The 25,161-nt window shown below is 32.5% G+C and overlaps 1 protein-coding gene across 2 annotated transcripts; it reads left to right on the top strand.

Moving 5' to 3' along the window:
• The first annotated feature begins 1,689 nt into the window (after positions 1–1,689).
• Positions 1,690–24,301, top strand: LOC139491854 (serine-rich adhesin for platelets-like). Of its 2 annotated transcripts, none has more exons than XM_071279769.1 (6): positions 1,690–1,800; positions 6,470–6,615; positions 10,777–13,134; positions 15,839–17,995; positions 20,024–20,158; positions 20,903–24,301. In XM_071279769.1, the coding sequence occupies exons 2-6, from the start codon at positions 6,495–6,497 to the stop codon at positions 20,968–20,970; spliced, it is 4,839 nt and encodes a 1,612-aa protein (XP_071135870.1). In that variant the 5' UTR covers positions 1,690–1,800; positions 6,470–6,494; the 3' UTR covers positions 20,971–24,301. The 2 variants fall into 2 exon arrangements, with proteins under 2 accessions (XP_071135870.1, XP_071135859.1); XM_071279758.1 differs by having other exon boundaries at positions 10,777–13,173.
• The last annotated feature ends 860 nt before the right edge of the window (positions 24,302–25,161 follow it).

The raw sequence follows: 25,161 nt of genomic DNA, 5'->3' as shown, positions 1-25,161 counted from the left end.
TTTCAGAAAACATAAAAGCGATACTGAAGGTAAATAAAGAATAATTCTAGTAAACTAATGCTGCTTGTGAACAGAATCTGAGCATTGAATATAACTTCATTGGAACTAACCCAAAAACCAAATCATGGATAAATAGACTGACAAATCAAGTACTGTGCATCCCAAGGGGACAATCCTGTCTGCGTATTCATTTCTCCGTTTCACCAACTTTACTTGTTCTCTGTTTACAGATAAACAAAATATAAATAATATGAAACATGCATGGGTTAATTTTTATCTATGTTTCTTTAACCTTAAGAATTGAAAGAACATCCCGTATTCCAATTTGACATTATTGAGGAACGGTTTATAGGACCTTTAAAACGGCATTTTGTCTTTACTTATTCAGGACTACGGAATTTCGTGTCTTCATATTCGTGATTTCGGAATCAGACACCCCCAACCACTAACCCCTAAATTTATAGATTCTGGAACTAACATATCTTACCACCGACTATTTCCCGAAATAATTTGAAATCACGGACCTACATGGAAACGGCGAAAACTCCATTCCAATTCCCCTGTACCTGTATCATACAAGTAAACTAACTCCAGATAGAATCATATTCATGTATCTTATTTCACCCTATCCCTAGTTTGTTTACTCTTTGTCAGCATAAAAGCGAGTTTAATATTTTGTAACAGCGACAGTATGATGGTGCTAACAGGAAAGCTAAATTCCTTTTTTTTTCCAACCCAACTGTTACTTATATTTCGTATTAATATTTACCATAAAAAAAATCACTGTCGAAATTTGAGTGAGACAATTGCCTCACTTGCCTCAATGGTAGTTACGGCCTTGCCGTTAGTCTTAATAGATCTTAATATATCAGCACTCGAGTCGTCTTGAGTAACTCAGTTAGTCTCAAATCGCCGGTGGCGTTTAACTATACAGCAGTAATGTTCCTTTGAAATACAAATTCTATGAAAAATTATATTGTAAGTGCTTTGCGCGGCTACATTTCTTGTATGAATTGATATTCACGATTTTTTCGATTTTTTATTATCACAGAACCGTTTATGTTAGCCGGCATTGTCATAGTGGATCATAGATAGTGATTGAAGTTTGAAATTCATGTCGATCAACCATCGTGTCCTTTTAAATTGAATTAATGTATATATATGGAAAATTGCTCTGACAAGTCAGCGCTCAGTCGCATCATAGAGGGGGGATAGGACCTTTATCGGGACTCCGGGATCGGGTGTTTTTAAGCTCGGAATTTCGGGATTGACCCTTTCGGGATCCGGGAATTCTTTTTTGCGAATTTCGGGACCTTGGGATTTTGTGTTTTTAAGCCTGGGATTTCGGGATTTCGTTTTTTCAAGCCCGGGATTTCGGGATCAGGACCCCTCCTATCCCCCTCATAATAGTCATTAGACATCATCATAGGCTTAAATATTACTTGTGATCACTTGTTTAAGCCGAATTATAATATTTTTTGGGAAAGTTGATATCACATGCAGACAATTTAAAAAAAAACTATTAGGAATCTAATAGGTTCAAAATGTGTTCTGAGATTACAATTGAAGTTATAATTATACAAAATTAATTATTGTTTTGTAGGGACAAGATCACGAAGATTATTGATTTAATGCAATCACAAAACATTTAAATTTCGCGCTAAATAAGCTTTAACGTTCCCAGAGTTCCTCAAATTCTAGAGCATGCGTTTGAAGGCAATTGCAAATGGCGGCATCTGTTTTTGTTCAATGGCGTTAACGATATCAGTATATTTCATGGCTTCATCGTCACAAGTTTAGGTCAGTGTTGGTCTAGGAAAGATGTGCATTTAACAAATGCGCAATGCATATGTCCAATGTAGTGCAACATGATAGTTGTGCGTTCAATTATATCGAAAAGTGTTCATTTTCCTAACCGTAGGGTCGAATGTGGTTGCAAGATTTTGATGTTGATGTTCATTACTCCCATATTTGACAATCTGTTCAACTTTTATCATGTAACACCTTTTAAAAAGTGCATGTCATTACAAGGAACAACAGGTTAAATATCTTATAAGTAACAAAACAAACGCGTCTCTCTTGCATTATAGTCCGTTGTACCTCTCGTATTTTGCATTTGACTTTGCAGAAAAAGGAAACTACTGTAAATCGCTATATCAATAGTCTCCGATGTCGTTATATCACAGTTGCATTGAAAATTAAAAGTATTTTATAACCAGGCAAATGTTTAAAGTGTATTGCTACCAAGCAGTCTACTTTTTCATGTTTTTAACTGGATTCAAGAATTAGTGCACCCTGTACCACTCTGGTACATGTGAGGGAGTTCATGTCTTCATTATAGAGGCATAAGCTGACAATTCATGTTTATCTATTTTATCCGAATTATCATCGTTTTTAATATTTGTAACGATGTAAATCTTAAATTACTAAAAAGTTAATGCATGGAAGGGAAAAATGTTTCTGCAATTTATGTGTATTATCATGACACAATTTAGTCAAAATAATTATTATAACTTTCAACGCTATACATGGCATATGCGGCGATGACATACTACTATTCGCGGCATATGCTGCGATGACAACAGATTTTTCATCAGGACTCTTAAACCGTTCGGTTTTCATTCGGGTCCCTCTCTAATTTTCCTTGTATGAATCGAGGATATACAAGGTCTCATTTGTGCTTTAAATCCAGGCAATTTTTATTGTAAAATCATGCAGTAGACATGGTAGAAGGAAAATAAAAACAAATATTTTGACAAATGCAAATGGCGGAAATCGGAAACGAAGCTGTAAATATGGAAATATTTCAGTATTTCTATGGCGAAACTGACGACGAGGATTAGTTTAAAGGTTTCTTGTTATCTCAATGTGTTTATAATTACATTTAATTTGTGTGGGAAATATGATTTGATCTATCATTTCGAGAGTTAGAAAAAGGGGGGAAAACTGAGGTTGACTGAACATTTTGAGGACGCCGTTGAAAGGGTTAAATTATTTTGCTTTGAAGCCTTTCTGAAGCGTCATAAGACTCAAAACGCTGGTCATTATTTCCAGTTTGACTTTGTCAGAGATTTAAATTAAAATGTAAAGCTGAAACCTCATCAAGACACTTCACGTTTGTTGTTTGAAATACATTTTTGCACTGAACTCAGTAAATTTGACAGATGATAATTTCTTGAAAATATACATGTAAAACAAAAGTTACAGAAACTCGAGTCTGTGACTGTCAAATTTTACCAAGATTGGTGCAAAAAAATATTTTATGATCAAAATGAAATCAGATAATTCTTAGTATAATTATATTAAGAACACACACACAAATCAAAATCAAAAGCTTTATTTGACATGTTTAACATGTTTTAAGTCTGCATGTCACTTAACAACATCATAAGCCTTTCTAGCTTTTATAAAAAATAGATACATTAACAAAATAAGCATACACAATACTAATATTATTATGGAACATAAGACATGGAAAATATATTTCATGCACATTATAGCAAGGCTGAACTAATTAAATACTATGTATTTACATATACAACAAAACTGTACAGATCAACCTGGCTGCTGAGTAAATCTCAAAAACAACAAGTTTTCACAGAGAAATTGACAGAAAACAATGTTATCTATTTCAACTTCTGCCATATTTGGATCATGCGATTACCATGATCAGTTTACAACCAGTGCTTAGTTATAAGTATATATTTTAGTATAAATGCATTGTTTCAACTTATGATGAATAATTCAAGTTGCATTTACATTTGTTAGGTTATAATTATAAATTAAATTTTTATATTTTTTTCATGAAAACAATAAATATATATTGATCATACACAGAATAGTTTTCCACATTAATGAACCTGTGATTCCTTAGATTGGAAGTAGGAGCCCTGCTTTCATATATAAATACAATAGAGGAGGCGAAAGCTTTGGGTTTTTTACATTTTAAATGAGCCAATCTACACCTCTTCTATTTCTATAAAACAGCTTTCAAAGAGATAGTTAGTCAGAATCGAAAAGGAAACAAGATAAAAATGCAACCTCTGTAACAGAGGGTTCATTAAGTGTTACTTTTGTCTGTCCTGTCTGTTTGTTTATCTAGTCTCTCTGTCTGTTCATTCTCAGAATTGGTTTCTGTTCTATAACTTTAGCTTGCCATAAAATACAGATCATGATCAAAATAGGGTGGTGTCACTTTTGCCATTCATGAGTTATGCCCCTTTATTAACAAAAAGTAATGAATTTTTCAGTTCTGTTGTCTGAATCTTAACTTTTAAAGAAGAGGATCAGCAAACAAATTAGTTTTATCTTATGATTGAATTTAAACTTTCATAATCAATTTAGTCCTTTGGGCATGTTGGGATAGTTAGGCCAGACTTTTTATTTTATCTGTTTAACGAGAAAATTTGTAAAAAATTAGGGTCGAGGGGACGAAATAAAAAAAATAATAAAAGTGCAAAATTGGTCTAGTCGACACTAAAAATAAAAATAAAACCATTATAAGTGACGTTTTTTTTTTTTTTTTTTTTTTTAGAATTTATCAAAATACAAGAACAATGAAATGAGAACAGACCAGTATATTAACAACCCAGAGAAATATAAATACATATAGTTTATATATGCCTCTGGTTAACCCTTCTATTAATATAAACATAAAAACTATGTTTTGATTCTGTATTTCCACTAATATAGATCCATAGCACCACTCAAACATATCAAACATATCAACCTCGCTGCATATACACTATATATGTATATACCAGTCACCCAGTCAGGAACCTCTTTAAAAGTGTATGCAGAGACATATATATACACATGTGTATATATGTCTCTGGTGTAATAGTCCCAGAGTTAAGCAACTTTAACCTATAAATTGAAACAATGCTTATATACATGGAAATATCTACATTAATCAAGAAGATCTAACCAAAGTATGTTAATGTGTGTGGAATTTTCCCTTTTGGGATCAATTTTTGTCTGTCAGCAGTGCCATTCATGCGTCTGTAGTCGTTATCGCAAGAATCCGGATTTCAGTCGTAGCGGGTCCGTTTCCGATGAAATCCCGATTCCGATCCGTAGTTCTATAAATTTAAATGTCGGACGAAGAAAAATTTACAAAAATAAACGATGTTTGATACGCTATTTGGAAAGGAACATGACGTTTCTAGTGCAATACATGAATGACAAGTTTACTTTAGGCTAATTTCATCAAGTTCTGATGAAGTAATAACTGATTTTGCCGAAAGTTAGAATGATTTGATGTACGCTCTCGTGTAACAAGTATGAAAAGCATGCCACCAACTTAAAAATCTTTTAGAAGAAAATATATCGTTTATGCCTTGATTTCTTTACTTTTAAATGAAAATTGCTGTTTCATTGACTTGGTAAAATTTAAATATTACCGATAACGAAATTGACTGAAAGCGAGTATCGTGAACAACACATTTTTTTTTTTTTCTGAGGATTTCGTAACAGTCGGCGGGAAAAATAATAATAAAAGTAAGAAGCACTACTTTTATTTTTATTCTAAAATCGGGAAAGTATTGTTTACCATGTTTACAGCTGATTGCATTGAGTGTGTAGGCAAAGGTAATATCGTTGGTTAGCTTGCTGAACTGTGAAGTAATAACTATGTAAGGCATAATACCCTCCTTTTGAAGTAGCCTAGTCCTACAGACAGATAGATTGATTATCTGTTGGGCTAGTCTACTCTTAAAAAATGTTAAAGGATGTTAGTTTACCCTACCTAATAATGACTTAACAGTTCAGCTAGCAAACAAGCTAACCAAAGATATCCTTGCCTACACATTCAATGCAATCAGCTGTAATGATTTCTCTAGTTTTCCTGCTGTGACAATGTTGTTCAGTATTGTAGTTTTTTATGCCCCACCTAGAGGGGCATTATGTTTTCTGGTCTGTGCGTCCGTTCGTTCGTCCGTCTGTCCTGCTTCAGGTTAAAGTTTTTGGTCAAGGTAGTTTTTGATGAAGTTAAAGTCCAATCGACTTCAAACTTAGTATACATGTTCCCTATGATATGATCTTTTTAATTTTAATGCCAAATTAGAGGGTTTACCCCAATTTCACGGTCCACTGAACATAGAAAATTATAGTGCGAGTGGGGCATTCGTGTACTGAAGACACATTCTTGTTTAAAAAAGATTTTGGAACTGAAGGTTGTATTGAATTATATGGTAATGCTTTCTATTGTAAAAAATAGTTGTTTTTAAGTTTTAGCGAAAATGAAAGAACTGTTAAACTGTGGATTGTTTATTTTCGTAGACTGTCAAAGCAATAAGTTTTCATTTATATTCAATTACTTAAGGGCTTTGCCTCAAAATATCCTAGTGAGAACCTTGCTAATAAGAACCCTCACTAATTTCAGTCCTTGCTTTATTAATATAATGTATATATCTCATTTTGCTACAAGGAAGTTAAATCAAAGAAATTGAAATCTTCATCTTTTTCTCAGGTGGTTCCATGCCATCACTGTGAGGATGGGTCCTCAAGAGGACTACATCGAGACAGTCTTCACATGTGAAGGAGATATCAATGACCCAAACCTTCAGTCGCGATTGGAAGATTTTCAAAGCCAGCTCAAAGAACTTTTATCAACAGGTTAGTAATTTTTACTGTGTTTGCAACTGTTTGTAGCAGAATATCAAACAGACTGAGATCTAAAGTAAATCAAATGTGTGATTTTGGATTTTAGATTTCTTTTTAATAGATTTACAACATATAAAGCTTTATATTTCAGAAGGTAGAAGATCTAGATATTTTATATCTTGTATCTAGATGCATTGACTTTTCTGTCTTAAATTATGTCCATAATTGATCTTATTTTCATTGTTCAGCAACTTCTTGAGAAAAGAAAATCATATTAATGACAAATGAATAATTTTATGTGTAATAAGACAATTACATGCATATTTGGTATATAAGTTCATTGCCTGATATGCATGTCTATTAAACAACGCAGGGATCTTCATGACCTGTTTTATGATGGCACCCCGCCATCGTCAGTTTCAAATGGTCCCCAATATCATAAAAAAATTACTGGTATTGTTTTTCATATCTATCGCCATATTTTGTAGCAAATATAATCGAATGCAGGCACTTTCATTACCCTAAGGCTTTTTGTATGATAATCCAAGTTTATCAAGTCTAACACATGCCTCTTTATTGACTTACGCAATCATTATCCCCTTTATAAACAAGTACAAAATAAAACGTGAAACAGAAAATAATGTCACGCCATATAACAAGAATACAGCAATAAAGATAGTATCAAATCACTTTTCAAGTTAAAAAAGTTAAAACATAAATATTAACTGTGAAGAAATCTTGTATCGTAATTCCGAACTGATTTTGTAGTTTAAAATCAAATTGATACTTACGGTTTACATTTAGAATTGAAAGATGCATGTTACATAGTGATAATATATAATACTATGCAATTTGCTAGTTAAAGTCATTAAAAACCTATTCAGTCATAAACATTTGCCCCCCCCCCCAATCTCTTCAAGCTTTTCAAAACACTTATGAATCGTGTTGTTGTTGATACTGAAAATCAGCAATACCGGTTTATGACTTCTGAATTTGACAATGAAAAGCATGTATCCCTCAGTTTCAAACCCCCTAAACAATTACCAAAATAGCAAGAAAATTCATGGGTTTTGTCATTCTCGACTAAGGGGAGCCATGCAGAACTTGGTATTGGAATTGTTACAATGACGATTAATGAAAATATTAGTTAATCTATAATTAAAATTCAAATAAATATAATTTAGATAAGCAATGTTTTCGCTTGATCACGCTACATCGTACATCATAGACGAGGGTTTTCGTCGTGGTGAAAGTCCTCCATCGTTCAATTTTCATCGCTGGATGATGGAGATCCCTGAAGGGCTAGGGTTTTCCTGAAATCTGACTGCCCAGCTTTTGAAAATATTGAATTTGCAAGTTAAAATTCTGTTAGTTAAAAAGTAGTAATTTTTTTTTAAGGATTTAAGAGATTGGAACCAGTCACTTATTAACAGTCAGGGGACTTACTGAAATAGGTGATTTTTAAATCACTTATTTGAGTAGCAAAATCGTGGTTTAATCACAAATTGGAATTTTGTATTTTTTTCCAAATTTTAAACACATAGGTTTAAATAATATCTTTTAATTAGTAGAATTAAAAAAAATAAACTTTTTGCTTCTTTTAAGTAGAAAGGTTTCTGACTTTGATGCTATCATTTAGCTGAAAATTCTATTTTAGTTGAAAAAAATGCTATAATAATGGCTTTACATAATGAACTGATACTTTCTTAAAAGATTTTTCCCAGCAGTGGGAGTATTTTTCCTGTGAAGTTCAAGGTTTCATCTTTCAGATTATGTAATAAAATTCTACTGTTCGCGATAAAAATCTCACTGTTCGGGGGTGTTGAAATTAGTAGGGATTATTAAAAGAATGATACTTAAAGAAGTGATTTTTGGGAAGGAAATTGAGGTCTGATACTTAAACAAGTGATTTTTATGTCATTATCCTAGATTCAGTACAAGGTCATCACCTGAAATGACCTGGTCATCCTAGACAACACAGATGTTGGTTCTGATAAGTTTAGAAACATAATTAGTCCCTGGATCATTAGTATTCTATATTTAAAGCTACAATAAAATTAAATCACTTCTTCTAGTGATTAATTTGTACTACTTAAATAGGTGATTATTAAAGAAAGACAACTCTAACTTCCAACCTTTATGGAAATAATGTTACTTAAATCAGTGATTTAGAAAATCACTTATTTAAGTAAGTCCCCTGACTGGTTAAAATGAAATGTAGTTACAAAGATCAAATGAAGATTGGGAAAATTTTAAATGAAATGTAGTTACAAAGATCAAATGAAGATTGGGAAAATTTTAAATGAACTGATTATCATAAAACTCAGATCAAGTACGAATTAGGGTAGCATCACTTTAATTGTTCTTCAGTAATGTCACTTTATCAGAATGCAATGGGGGGCATCATCTATGTCCCATGGACACATTCCCTATTTATATCAAGAAAACAATCGTAAAAAGAAAGATTCTTTCAAAAACTAATAAGCAATCATCACACAAACAGGTTGAAATCAAAACAATATATACTTTAATCATGAGTAGACATCCATGATTATTGATAAACAAAACTTTGGGAATCAGGCATATAAACAAGGTTATATCATTTAAGTGATAAAATGTTGATCCAAGTAAGAACACTGTTGTAGTCCTTAAATACTTCCATTAGTTTGAACTGGATAGTTAAAGAAATGAAACTTCACATTTGCTCCTGCTACCTTTACCTGAGATTTAAAACAGTGCTTATTAGTCCCCTACCGACAAAGTCGAAGTTGACTTTAGGTTTGCACTTTGTCGGTAAGGGACTTGAGGTTTGCACTACGTCTGTTCATGAACGGTCTGTGTGTATCCATCCGTTAGTATGGCAAATCAGTTTTCCACACTTTTTATGCCCCCATTTATGCCCCCGACCTAGCGGAGGGGGCATTAAGCTTTACCTTTGTCCGTCTGTATGTACATGCGTCCCAAAGTTGGTTTCCGTTCCCTTACTTTAGTTTGTCTCAACAAATGTTTATGAAACTTATACACAATGCTTATTACCACTAATTACAAATCAGGTTTGAATTTTGGTGGTGTTACTTTTACCGTTCTAGAGTTATGCCCCTTTACAAATGGAAAAATTGCTTAATTTTCCATTTCCGTTTCCTTACCTTAGTTTGCCTCAACTAAATGTTATGAAACTTTTACACAATGCTAATTACTTCAAAATACAGATCAAGTTTGAATTTTGGTGCCGTCACATTTACTGTTCTAGAGTTATTCCCTTTACGAATGGAAAAATTGCTGGAAAATTTCAAAATATCAATCAAAAATTTGTGTTTTAAATTGTAGTATCTTCCTAAATGTCCATGATTATAGTTAAATCTACTACAATCAATGCTTTTTAAAATCTTCTATGAAAATTGAAGGTGTCTTTCCTAGAATGGTTGTTGAATCAACTTAAACCAAAGCTTTATACAATGCCATTTTCAATTTTACTACCAACTGATAAATTAAAGCAATTTTTACCATTCAGTGCTTACAAACACTTTCATTATAATTACCATTGTAGGTTTATGCCCCTTTACAAATGGAAAAATTGCTTAATTTTTTCGTGACTGTTCTCTGAACTTAAGTTTGTCTTAACTTAATTTAATGAAATGTATATATAATGCTTATTACCACTAAACTCAGTTTAAGTTCAAATTTTGGGCATCTTCACTTTTACAGTTCTTGAGCTATGTCCCTTTATAATGTTATATGCTAGCAGGGACATCATCTGTGTCCCTTTGGACACATTCCCCATTTATTTCCTTCATTCTTGAAGATATTGATTTGAAATTTGGAATATAGTTTATCATAACAAGTTACAGATCAAGTTCAAATTTTGTCCTGGTCTGATGATTTTGGGCAGAGTTATGGTCCTTGGACTTATAAAATTCAATCAAATAATCAGTTTTCCACATATTTTTCGTTCATGCTTTAATATATATTGACTTGATATTTGTTATTTAGTTTACACCATGACAACTTATAGATTATGTAGATCAAGTAAGCATTTTGATCCAGTACAATGAATTCTTAACCGGTAGGGGACTATGTATAATGATGTATTGCCATGCTATGTTTATTTACTAATGATTACACTGACAACATTTTCATGTTTATATAATAATATTTACTACTTGCATTTTACAGATAAAAGAAAGCTGATTTTAAAGAAAGTAGAACCTTGGAATAGTGTGCGTGTGACATTTAATATACCAAGAGAAGCGGCATGGAGACTGAAACAACTTGCACAACAAGGCAATGTTACTCTAAGGCAGCTTGGAGTATTAGCTGTTCAGATAGAGGGAGATCAGCTTATTTCACTGACAATTGCAGGAAGAAATAATGCAAGAACACAACTTATTTTTAGGACAGCAGATGATACTGTTGATGCTCCTAACTTATCATTACTTGACTCTGGAGGGGGAGCCCATGATTATGGGTCTCCAGGTCCTACCAATGTTCAGTCAACCCGTAGGAATATTGCAGACTATCTTCGACAGGGGGCATCTATATTTGATTCCATTCTTACACCAGAGAGTGAAAGTGCTCAGAATACTGTGCATGTAGGAAGGAATCCTAATATAATTGGGGGTGCAAATTTCCATACTGACAAAAATATTCAAAATGTTGCATCTCATACAGCTTCATCCAGTAAAGCACAAGTTCCTTCATACAGTCATTTTCCAGCTGAAATTGAACAAAATGCTGTAGGTATGGATAAACCTCCTCCACCCTATCCTGAGGGGAGTGCTTGGGTTAATAATATAGCAAGGGGCATTCGAGGAATTCCTCCAACAACAAGCCCATTACTGGTCAATTTATTACAAACTGATCCTGCCTTCGCATTAGCTGGAATGAACAATTTTATGAACTCTAAAATGATACCGCCACCCCCAGAATCAAGTCCACCGTTAAAGAAAAAGCGTAAACCAAGAAAGCCAAAGGCGGGTTGTGAAGGAGAAGCTACTATACAAAGTGTTTCAAATCCCGTTTTATCGTCTTACTCTATGCCGACATCTGGTAGTGGAAATAACATTCTACCTGTTCCTATGGTAACACAGGCTTTGGCAGCTAACACTCAACCTTCTGTTACTTTTTCTAAATCTGTGCCATCAACATCAGAAATGATGCTTTCTTCAGTTAATGATGATAGAGCAAATTATCCTGAAGTTGTGAGTAGTAAGGCTTTAATTATGTCATCTACAGGGACTGAACCAATATTACCAGAGAGCACTGTAGGAAAGATCATAAATCCTTATACAGGACATCTGGAACCAATGGAGCATTCGGATTCTAATCCTGCCAAAAACTGTGTAACATTTGATAGACTTTCACCTCTAGGATTGAATAGTCGTGAACAAACACTGCTGTCCAAAGAGAGAATGAATCATATAATATCACATAACAAGTTACCAAGTACTTGTAACTCAAATATGCCAGCATCAAGTACATACTGTTCTGTTCCTTTACAGCAGTGTCAAACAAATTCTGCATTGACTGTGGGATCTCGTATTCAAGGCAGCGAATCATTATCTGTGACTGTATCTGCTAAAAGTAGCAGTTTGGCATTATCGTCATCACAAAATTACAATTTAGTGCAATCTAGTCCCATAGCAAGTGTCAGTAAACGGTCCAATATTCTATTAGATATGTCTGGAAAAAGTAACTTTCCATCACAAACTTGTTCTAAGAGCATTTCTTCAAACAAAGATCTGTACAAAACTGCAGCATTACATGGTCATCACATCACAGTTTCCAGTGGTTCTAGAACAAGCACTGCTGAATCTACTTACTCATCTCATAAACATTTATCCAATAAGGACCATATGAAATTTATCACTTCTGAAAATTTGCTCAACCCTCTGAAAAATCCAGCCAAAAAAACAGGCAGCTGCTCGAACAGTAGTACTGGTGTTAACACTGAACACTCCAGTCATACAAAATCCATACATGACACTCATATGCAAAATGATATTGGTGCTGTTACTACGGGATGCACAACTGAAATAAATTCTAAAGTGTACTATAATGACTCCGGTGTGGGGAGTTCATCTGAGAGATCAGACGATACACCATCAGAACCTGGTGAATCGGATTTTAAATCTGCTAACAATCACAATCATGTGGAAGAATTTTCTAAATCAGTGTTTAATGAAAATATAGTTCAAAAACAGAATTTATTAAACAAACCTGACCAACAAGTGATAACTGTTGGCTATGCCATGTCGAATCAACAACAAAATGAGAAGTACAGCAATGATGTTTCCAATATTTTGGCAATTGATAAAGCTCTAAGGCACCCTGCATTGAAAAAGAAAAATAGTGATTTGACTAAAAACAATGATTTGACAGACCATCAAGTGGCAATGATGCATTTATTTAGTAAGAACAAAAAGAAAAGCCCAAAGCATTTCTTGCACGAAGATGTTCTTACAAAGGAACACCTTCAGTTGTTACAGAAAGTAGACAGTATGCAGTATTTACAGGACAATTTTCATCCACATGGTAGGTTTACAAAGGAGAAAACACATAAACATCCACATGGTAGGTTTACAAAGGAGAAAACACAAACACATAAACATCCACATGGTAGGTTTACAAAGGAGAAAACACAAACACATAAAAAAGTTCAGTTTCAATATTTGTAAGAACCTTTGAAGCCTAAAATTCTAGAACAAGAGTTAACAAAACAGTTGCTAGAAAAATAGTTGAAGAAAAAAATTAACAACTGAATGATTCTTTTCAAACCTGTATATTGTATTCATTATGCAGAGTTCCAGATTAGCAGGATTTTCAACAGATGCAGAAGATTAAATCTAATTAAGATCATATATCTTTAATGGCATGGTCCATATTTTTGGTGTCTGTCCTCATGATTATAAACTATTTTAAAGACATCAACCTAACTCTGGCTTGTGTAAACAAATTATGTTAAGTAGTATTATAATTTTTTTTCATATATTGAAAACCATTGTGAAAATCTGACAGGGTAAGAATTATCATAGAGGTGTTACATGTATATATACTATTTAGTCATACCAGATCTTGAATGATAAGAAAACACCTTAAAATTGTTATTGCCCTAGATCAATGTTTTTGTACAAATTTATTATTTTAAATGGCAATTATTTTGAAAACATTCCATCACCTAAGACATGCAAGAGATACTTTAAACATTAGAAATGATTTGTAAATTAAAATCTACAAATAAGTCAACAAAATTGGAATCGTCAATTGACTGCGGATTTTTATTAATTTAGACGCCATCTAATTAACTACTGAGTTGACCTCTGAAAACCTCTGATGGTCATAGAAGGGATATAAACATTAATATAGATATACCGGTAAATAGATTAAGTGAACTTGTGCAATTGAATTTTTCTAGGCCTATTTAATTTCATATTATATAATTTATACAAATATAGGTTGATCATCGTTTTAACCTGTGTAAGAATGATTTTTGTGGATGCAATCAGTCAGTCAAATGATTTACCTTTGTTTCAATTTCATCATGTTCAATGTTGACTTTCTTTTCCTTAAAATAACTGATCACATATGATTCATGCATTATCCATCGCTAGCTAAGGAGATAAATTGATATTCTCATGAATACGGAATCAATGTCCATATTGCATCCATCACAAAGTATCAATAGTTGTAATAAGACCTCGATGTTTAATTTTGATCTTCATTGAGGTTGAACAGATCAATGCTTTTCAGATTTTTCGCATAAAGATCAAAAAATATATTCAGAAACATTTTGGTTAACATGATGTACATTTCACACTTTGTGGACACTCTATCTAGACTGTATATACTTTTTCAAAGCATACATGTACAGAATAAAGAATAGGGGACAAAAATATAGAGATTAGAGTAAAAATGCCCTTTAAAAAAATGAGTATATATATATTATACATGTACAGAAATTACCCCCCATCCAAGACCATCTCATAATATATCAATAAAATGTACCTATAAAAAAGAAGATGTGGTATGATTGCCAATGAGACAACTGTCCACAAATAACACAGAAATAAACAACCATAGGTAACCGTATGGCCTTCAACAATGAGCAAAGCCCATACCACATAGTCAGCTATAAAAGGCCCTGATATGACAATATAAAACAATTAGAAAACTAACGCCCTCATTTATATAAAAAAAAAGAACAAAAAACAAATATGTAACACATAAACAAACAACAACCACTGAAATACAGGCTCCTGACTTGGGACAGGCACGTACATAAAAAATGTGGTGTGGTTAAACATGTTAGCGGGATCACAACCCTCACCTAACCTGGGACAGTGGTATAATAGAATAACATAAGAACGAATGCACCTATCCTGTTATAAAAAAATTGGTGTTCAGCAACATTGTCCAAACAATAGCAAAGCACATCATGCACATGTTAGATGTTTATAGTGCAGTACTGTATTACAGCTATTGCTATTTATAATCAAGATATTGTAAATCTATTTGAGTATCCAGGGTAGATGTAGATCATTGAATTTATAACAAGAGTTCAGACAAAGACTGAATCAAACTTCATCAAACATTGCTCTTGTAATTACTATGTAAAGATCTATGCCTCTGTGTTTTGGTGTATATCAACATATATTAAACCTGGTTTTTTTAATTGTTTATTGAGGAAATGAAATGGGTGAAAAAATGCCAAGAAAGCAGTATTTTACATTTAATTCTAATATAAGAAAAATAGTACTTTGCAGGAATAGTGACTGCTATCAGGTGCATTAGTATGAGTCTTTTTTTTTTATTTGAATATGAAAAAAAGAAGATGTGGTATGATTGCCAATGAGGCAACTCTCCACAAGAGACTAAAATGACACAGAAATTAACAACTATAGGTCACTGTACAGCCTTCAACAATGAGCAAAGCCCATACTGCATAGTCAGCTATTAAAGGCCCCAAAATGACAATGTAAAACAATTCAAACGAGAAAACTAATGGCCTTGGTTCTGTACAAAAAATGAACGAAAAACAAATATGTAACACATTATAAACAAACATCAACCACTGAATTACAGGCTCCTGAAGAATGTTTGCATATAGAGTTGCATTTAACATATGCTCCCTGATTCAATATGTACTAATTTAATCAGCTACTTTGTTTTCTAGTTGTTATATATATATAATGCTATAAAGTTTTAACTGTATTCACAGTGATCATATAATTTATTTCAGGGAAACAAGATAAATCAAATCAGCATTTATTGTCAAATTCAAGGCTGGCTGTCCCTAGTAGAATAGATAACCTACATTCTCCAACAAGCATACAAACTAGTGCAAGAACTCCTTCTCCAAGATTGTTTGCAAATCATGATCCGAAAGAAACAAGTGACATCAACATGTGCAATAAAACTAGACATAACGTTGATAAAACACCTGTTTCTGAAATGGAATCAATGCAAAATGATATAATTTCATCTTATTTGACACAGAAAAACCATGAAAGAAAAGCTAAATCACCAATAAGTGGGAATTTAACTGTATCAGCAGCTATGGAATTGATCTCTTTAGAAAATATGATGTCTGTGAATAGTGCTATAGGTAAACATGCAGAAGGAATGAATGCTCAGGGTATTCTAAAAAATGACTTGATGAACAATATAAAAAGACCGGAAAATATTCTTGGATCAAGTGAAAATGACGTTACAAAACTATCAAAGTCTGGGTCGTACAAACGAAGATCTCCTGCTTCAGCATTGTTGAATCCATTACCGCAGCAATTTTTTGATCCGAAAAAATTGACTGAATCTGTTCAAAAACTAGTTAAACCTCTTCTTCCTGAATCATCAACTCTACCTCATTCTCAGAGACGTTCACCAGGATCAGTGGGTTCTAGAGCCTGCACTTCTCCTCAGTCACTGAAAAGTGATGGACTAAAAGATTCCATGGACAGTTCAGACAATGTGATAAATGGTCCAATGGAATCGGATCTAACTCTAAACAATGATAACCATATAGTAAATAGTGATATTTTATCAAATTCCTCTTCAGATCCTCTGAAAACAGAAGCTGAAAATGGAGTAAAAAATAGTTCAAACTCTCCAATTTTTAACCATGTTTTAAGTGAAAAAACTCCCAAATCAAATGATGCACATGATAGTGACAAGAATGGTGATTGTAGAAGTGATACTAGAAACTTAGGATCTGGAAATCATTCCTTACCTTCTCAGGAAAGTGCTCCCTCTAGTGTTAGTGCTGTTTCTAATATTTATAACCAGTCAAACAAATCTGGTTCTGACAGTAGTTTTAAATACTCTTCTGAGCAAAATATTCAGGAGAATCATAAACAAAATGCAAGTGATCATGTGAAAGTGCCAATTGAGGTTTCCGTAATGGATTCAACAAGCTTAGACTCAACTGTTACAACATCAAAAATTGACCTTTCTAAAGTGCCAACAAATAATAATGGTTCAGGAATAAATACTATAAATCCTGAAAATGATAAATTGCTTGATAAAAGTGTGAAAAATAAAAATTTGAACAAGAAATCTGATAGTTCGTGCAATACAGGTGTTGAATATTCTTCATTAAAAGTTAACTGTGATTCTGAAAAAACTTCTCCCAAATCTAGTCAGAAATCTACAAGTGTGTCACCAGTGAAAAAAGGTAAATCAGATGAAAAGGGACCTATCAAGCTTCATCTTTCTCATGGCATTATAACAAATTCACAACCATTTAGCAAAGAGGAGTTAGCAAATGAAACTAATATAACTGTGATAACACGATCCGATCATAGGAAGAGCGAAAACTCTGCAGGGGAACCAACTGTTCCACCATTAGTGTTGAAGGTATCTCGAAAACCAGCTGTTGTTGAACCAACTACAGAACAAAAACAAGAGGAATCTCAATCACTAACTATGTCTCTCAGAGCAAGGAAAGCATCGGATGCATCTGAATCAACACACAATTTAAGGCCACCTAAACCAGTACGTCAGAAATCTGTTGAACAAGAAGTGGAACAATATAAAATAGTGGATGATTCTTCATCTAAATCTCTGAGGCAGTCACGAAGAAGAAAAACTACATCGGACAGTGAACCTGCACAAGATTCAGATAAGAGACTTCATATTGAAAACTGTTCAGAAGAAACTGATGAGAAATTAGGTAAAAGTGAAGAAATGCAAACTGAAATTGGTGAAGGTCTTACATTATTTGATACTGTGAAAAGTGGTCTTAGAGCTAGGACTCAAAATAAACCTGAAGAAAAGATCAAAGTTAGTCCTAAAGAGCTTAAACAGAGCAAAAGTGTTGAAGAAGACAATGTGAAACGTAACATTCAAAATCGCAAGAGTCGACAGTCACCAACCACCATTGACAAACAACAAACTAAAGGTATTTCATGATATTGTTAAGTTTCATGTTTCTTAAATGTTAGAAAGAAATACAGAAACAAACATGAAAAAACAGTTTAGGTTAATACATAATTTTATTTACATAGACATGATAGAAATAATTAGAAGAAAATCTTTTCAAACTTAGGCCACACCAATTTGATTACTTGTTCGACGGACCCGCCCGCACCTATTTGTTTCAAAACAGAATTTTTTTATTTTTTTTATATTCCCGCTTCCCGCATCCGGAAATGTAATCTTGTCCATTTCCCGCACCGTTTTTTTTTTTTGTAAATATTATAAAATCAACATTTGTTTTTTAAAATCACATTCTAAACCTGTTAATAACGATTTTAAACCTATAAGCACCCCATAACACTGTGTAAATATCTGTGAAAATATTTGTTTCAGCATGAAACGTGAGAGTGCTCCAATATAAATATATAAGCGGAAATACCTGTACAGAACTAAACATTGGTTTCTTTCCCCCTTACTTATATTCCCTATCAAAAGATGTTCGTTGTTAAAATAAAGTAAAAAGAACTTCTGAAGGATTTGCCTTCACCTGCGATTATATTGTATGCTGGAGAAACAAAACTATACACAGCCGCTGCATGTTTATGTACCTGTCCTGATTGATTTAGGGGCCTGTCGTTCAGCAGTTATCGTTTGTAGATGTGGTTCATTGGTATTTTCTCGTTTGGATATATACATTAGATAGTTGGTTTTCCTGTTCGAATTGTGTACACCAATAAGTGTGGGGTCCCTTAAAGCTTGCTGTTTGGTCTGGATCAAAGCCCTGTGTAAAAGGCCGTATTTGACCTGTGATTGTCATGATTGTTATTATTAGGCTGTCGGAACAACCCGCCCTCAGACAAGGGGTAATTTTTCTGTTGTAGAAAAGAAAATAGAAATACCAAGGATTTGTATAGTGCTACTATTCAAAACCTTTGAAAATTTAGATTGTTTTACTCAAAAAGAGGAGAAATACATCATAATTTTTATTTTAAACAATTTTTCTAAAAGAGGGGTCCACTTATTTTGAATAATATTGAATAAACTGTTTATAAAGTAAATGTGTTAATAGGTTTACAAAATTCTTGGACATGTTTTGACCATTTAATACAAGATAGATATATAGTTCTTTGGGAACATATGAACCCTTTTGTACTAAAAGATGTTTTTTACAAAGAAATATATTATGACTTTAATATATTGACCCCCTCATAAATGGGATATTTAGATTATAACATTAAGGGGTTGTTCCCAACCTGATTATGACTTAAAGTAGATGGAAAATTGGCCAATTGTCAGTCCCACATACATAGACCAGATTTAAATATACAATTATTTCATGGTGAACAGGGAAAAAATACTTCATAAATTAAAGAAATTTCAAAGTACAAGTCATAAATTGAGTTTTAATATTGTCAAAACCTACTATTTTATGTTTACAAAAAAAAATTATAATCGCTCGCCTTTACTTTTCCAGCTTCGCCTCAAAAATTTTCAAATTAAATATTTTTTTATTAAAATTTTCAAATCGCTCGCTCGCCCCAATTTTTGGAGTCCAAAAATCCGTAGAACAAGAAATTAAATTGGTGTGGCCTTAACTTACAATTTTGCTTTTAAAGACATCTATTTTATCTTCAATGTTCTCTAAAAAAAATAACAGATAAGAATTGTACACCAAACTGGCAAAGGAAACAAAAAAAAATATGAGGTCACATATCTCTGGTGAAGATTTGACATAAACCAATCTACAATGTCATGAATGTAGCAGCAAAACAAAAATCGAAATTATTAGATTCATTGTGATTATGGTCACTTGATTATTGGTATCTGACATGAATGTAAAGTCTGACAGATTTCCATTTCAAAATAGGTGTACAACAAATACCCATTCAAGGGCATTAAATTATGTAACCTACTAGAACAAACAAATATAGTATGAAACAGAACTGTGTATGACTATTATTAGCTTTTAAACTGTAAGAAAAGAACCTATAATAATGCATTATTTTTGTAGAAGCTAGAGAAAAGTCACCTGGAAGAATTGTTAGAACTAGAAGTGGACAAATTTCCCCCAGTGCTGAAGATGATAATAGTAAGAGATCAACACGATCAGCAAAGCCTAAACTTCAGAGTGTTGATACACAAAATGGTATGTTCTGTAACTTTAGGAAAAACCAGTCTGACATTTTTTCAATCTCTTTACTAAAGTAAAGCAATTAAAGCAAATCAAGTATTAAAGAGTTTACTTCTCTTTACTTCTGTTTCAATATTAATGTATGTGTTTTATTTTCTAAAAACTTATGCCAGAATCACTTAAACAGGGCCCAAAAAATAAGTGTAAACCCATTACCTGAAACAATAGCGTAATATCAATTATGGTGAAGGGGAATTAAATATGGGCTTGTTTGTATAGTAATTTCTCCTCACACAACTTTATGAACTGAAAATGTGTTATTGTTAAAACAAAAAAAGATTGCATCAACTTCAAATATTTATGTAATTATAAAATAATATCAATGCCATTTCAGGGAGGGGGCAAAATATACCAGAGAGACATTCAAACTCATAGATTGAAATTTAAACTGACAAGGCAATGGCTGAAAAGACAAACAGACAAATAATAGTACACAAGACATCTTAGAAAAATAAAGACTTAGTAACATGAACCCAACCAAAAACTCCGGTTGATATCAGATGCCTGGTTCAACTACCTCTCACCTAAACCCAAATTGAAATTTGATGGACAATTACACAAAATATGAGAGTTTTGGAAACTTTGGTACACTGTTATAACCATGCTATTGGAACTTACAAAAAAAAATCTATTATGTCATGTATGTTAACATAAATGAAAAATATGATTTCATATTGGCATGTGCTATTCTGTTTACAGATGCAACCGATCTACCTCCTCCCCCTCCAAGCAAGAGACGTCGCACCACATCTCGTGACCACAGATAGGAAGCTGTCTCATCTCTGTACAAATGTATATATTGATATATCCTCATAAATAGCCAGTGTTATTGTTGACAAGAAATGGCATATAATGTACATGATGTAAAATAGTGTATAATTTAATAAGAATAGTGCTTTGATATCCATTGTGTATAGATCATGTGATATTCACTTAGTCTCCCTGTAGACGGGGAGGTTGTACTTTTTAATAAAACACTTAATGGTTTTTGTATTGTGATAATTTTGTTGTAATGATAGAGTTTATAATGATTTTTTTGTTTAACTGCCAGATGGAATATATTTTAATAAGTTTTTGTCTATTGCTGTTTACAAAAGTATACTCTTCACATTTTGTCCATTTAAGTGCATATGTGTATTCTTACAGGTTTAAGTTCTTAATGCTCAAACGAAATTTCTAGTTCATGCTTTTTTTGTTGCATTTTATTTTCCTTATTACCAGTACACAAACTGATATTTGAACATTTTGAAAACTAGAACCTGAATGATATCTCTACCTATCTTACCTCATAACTTATTCCGTTTTTAGTTACCAATGAATATGTATGTTTTGGGTCAGTAGAGATCTTTAATTCATTGTAGTTCCTGTACTTAAAGTATAGACTTTTATAATAACTAACCAGATACTTAGGAAGCATGAATTCCAGTACTAAAACTTATCATCAAATCCAACACATTGAATCCAATTTAAAAAATACAACTTTGAAAAAGTTTAATTACCAAAGTTAACTGTGCTGGTTATTAGTTATATTTAAAATTCAGATGTTATTGCTTTGATTGATCAAAATCTATTATGGTATTTTTATCACCAGAGAGTCAATTGACATAAAAACAAAGAAAAACAGAAATTACCTGATGATCCTTTATTTAAACAATAAACCTTAAAAGTTTGGACTGTAAAATTCCAATAAGTATAATAGTATATTTGATAAATACAAATAATCCATTCCTTTTCTCTCATAATTTCTTTTTAGCATATATTAACTGTAACATACATTTGACATAAACAAACTTGTAGCTTCTGATTCTACTACAAAATGGAACTTCAGTGCAGTCATATTTATTTTCTTGACATGACTGAACAATAGGGCTCCGTTGACTTCAGTCATGTTGGAAGCAAAAGCATTTTATTTAAATGGATAAAATGAGAAGTGTATAACTGTGTGTGAATGCAGAGTATTGCTTTTTGAAGATTGTTTATTTTATAAGGGCTTTGTGTTTGTTGATATATTCTTGTTTTCTAGTCCTCATAGAACTTATCTTTACAATCCTCTTAACAGATTTATTTCTTCCGAGAGTTTATGATTTCAAAGAATGTTGAACAGTACTGAATGCCTGTACATAAAATGTGTATATAATATATATAGTAGTCCATCTAAAACATGTAGGTAATGCTGTTATCGCCATCTTACATTTCACATGCTGGGTCATGAACACTGTTGATTATTGTAACATTTTATAAACATTTTTCGTGTGAGACTCGAGTTTTTAACTTTCTGTCATCAAGAAATAAAATTTTAAACATTTGGTTCTGGAGATATGACTGGTATGTGTCTGCCATAATCAGTAGAACACCAAACTAATGCTTGTTAACTCTTACCTTGTTAATTGCTTTTGTCACTTATATAGGCTTTAATGGTAACATTGTATTCAGTACTGAAAGTGATTTCTTTTTTTAGAAAGACTCTATATTTTTTTTTAAATACTGAATTCCTTTTCTTTACTGGCATTGATTTGATACACACTGCAAGATCTTGCATTAATAATGTTTGGTCTCCAGTATTCTATATTTAGTTTTGACTTGACAACTTCCAATTTCAAACAGATTTACTAAATTGTTGTTGAAAGAAGGGTCCTAATCAATATGGAGTTAAGATTTTAGAAAGTTGTTGTATTTTAATCAGATATTTCAGTGTTTTTGACTTGTTTATTTTAACCAAAAAGTGATAAATATATTTCTTTTGTTATAAATCATGTTAGGAAATAAATCCTCTGATTTTACATGTCTGTTGTATTTTCTAATAATTGATTATGAGTATATATTATATATGCTTAAGTGTTAACCACTTGTTCAATTCCTGTCCTCCCTTATTATCACATCATTGAAATAGCTGTGCTAATCTATTACATTTTGAAATGGCATGTAACTATCAAAAGTATGAACGTTGACATTTTTAGTAGTTTATTTTATAATTTTTGACAGTTTCCAAGAAATACAGGATACAACAAAGCAAAGCATTTTACACATGTAGTTTTGATAAGATGTTTTGTAGTCATGGACTATATATAATTCTAAAAATACCCAGAGCCCACTAGTGCCCTTGTTAACTTGATAAAGCACACAGGAAATTAAGAGGCTTCCAATTGGACTTCCTTTACTATTTACTTGTGGAAAAAATTATATTCACATCCATAAGAATATAAAACTTTTGATTTAAAGTAAGGAATAGTGTGTGAATTATATATTTTCACTTCTGTGTTACCAAGTTCTTTATAAGTTCAGAAAAAAACACTAATGGGGTTGTTACTTATTTATTAGATCTTATTACTGGACCAGTTATCAACTATCAATCATTATTAACAAATTCAAATGTTTGAAATCTCACATGTGAAAATTTATGTGCATCGTACCCAAATTTGAAAATCAAAAGTGATTGTAAAGACCAGTTTAGTATGTATTCATTTTTTTTTTAAATATTTGAACTTTTTTTGTTGTGACGTAACCGAAAAATTATTATTCCTAAAATTGATTGATATTTAGATTTAAATTCATTTATAAAAAGTGAAGCACTACAAACCAGACTTCTGTTTGATTTGTAATTTAGATTTTGGATCTGCAATCAATTCTAACATAAAGATGCTGGGCGTGTTGCATAAATTAGGTTGATAATTTCTTATTTAAAATTATTTAGTCTTTTTTTTGGGTGTCTATTCCAAATAGGTGTTACAATGATTATCATAAACAAAACCTCACAGAACTTGTAAGCACAGAGATAAAAAATCTATTACACTGTTATCACTCTGTTATCACTCTATTTAAATGATGTTATAATGGTTATCTGTAAAGCAGAACTATATTGTTTCTTAACACTTACCATACAGTTTTCACATTGAATTTGTCTACAAGTTAAGGGATTTATACTTACTGGTGTTTCTAGAAGTTGGAATGAAAAACAAAAACATTCACAACTCTGAAGATCTTCATTCAGACACATATATTCAGAACTAGAATGGGGAGTACATTGGGACACTGTTTGTATTATTAAGTTTGATGTATATGTCTATTTATTCAATCTTTTGTATTAAAACATCATGAAAGTTTTAGTGTTGTTTTTTTTGTTGCCATTATGACAAAAGTCATATACTTATGTGGTGCTGTCTTTATTGTTTTTCTGTAGGCACTTGGTTGCAGTGGGATAACTTGTTGGTAGTGTTTTTATAAGCCTGTTTACAGGACGTATTATGATATACTGTTGTCTGTCTGTCCATCTGTCACTCCACCGTCAACATGTCAGATAATAATTCAAAACACTTGAACCAATTGGCATTAAACTTGGGTAAACTGTTTGCATCTATTGATTTTTATAAATTTTTGATTTTACCTTTCCGAGTTATGGGGTTCATTAAAAAAATGGGGTATTTTCCAGTTTTTGGACAATCACGCAAAAATTGTTTCAGCAGTATTCCTGAAACCTTGGTGAAATGTTTATGTCTATTGATGTTAGCTCCATTTCGATTTTTACAAATTTTAGATTTTTGTTTCGGAGTTATGTGATTTTATTGCTCGACATAGGGATAGTGATCCGGCTGCTACAGCGTAAGCTAACTTCTTAAAAGGTTTTTAGAAGGTGGGAGACCTGGATGCTTCATACTTAGTATATGGATGCCTCATGTTACGAAGTTTCCGTCAGTCACATGTCCAATGTCCATGACCTCTTTTTCATGGTTCAGTGACTACTTGAAAAAAAGGTTAAGACTTTTTGTAATGTTAAATTCTCTCTTATTATAAGTAATAGGATAACTATATTTGGTTTGTGCTTACCTTGCAAGGTCCTCATGCCTGTCAGACAGTTTTCACTTGACCTCAACCTCAATTCATGGATCACTGAACAAGATTAAGTTTTGGTGGTCAAGTCCATATCTCTCATACTTTAAGCAATAGGTCTAGTATATTCGGTG

This window comes from Mytilus edulis, chromosome 1 (genome assembly GCF_963676685.1).
Source record: "Mytilus edulis chromosome 1, xbMytEdul2.2, whole genome shotgun sequence".
Lineage (NCBI taxonomy): Eukaryota > Metazoa > Mollusca > Bivalvia > Mytilida > Mytilidae > Mytilus > Mytilus edulis.
The sequence above is the reverse complement of the archived record's forward strand: the minus strand, read 5'-3'. Positions and strand labels throughout refer to the sequence as shown.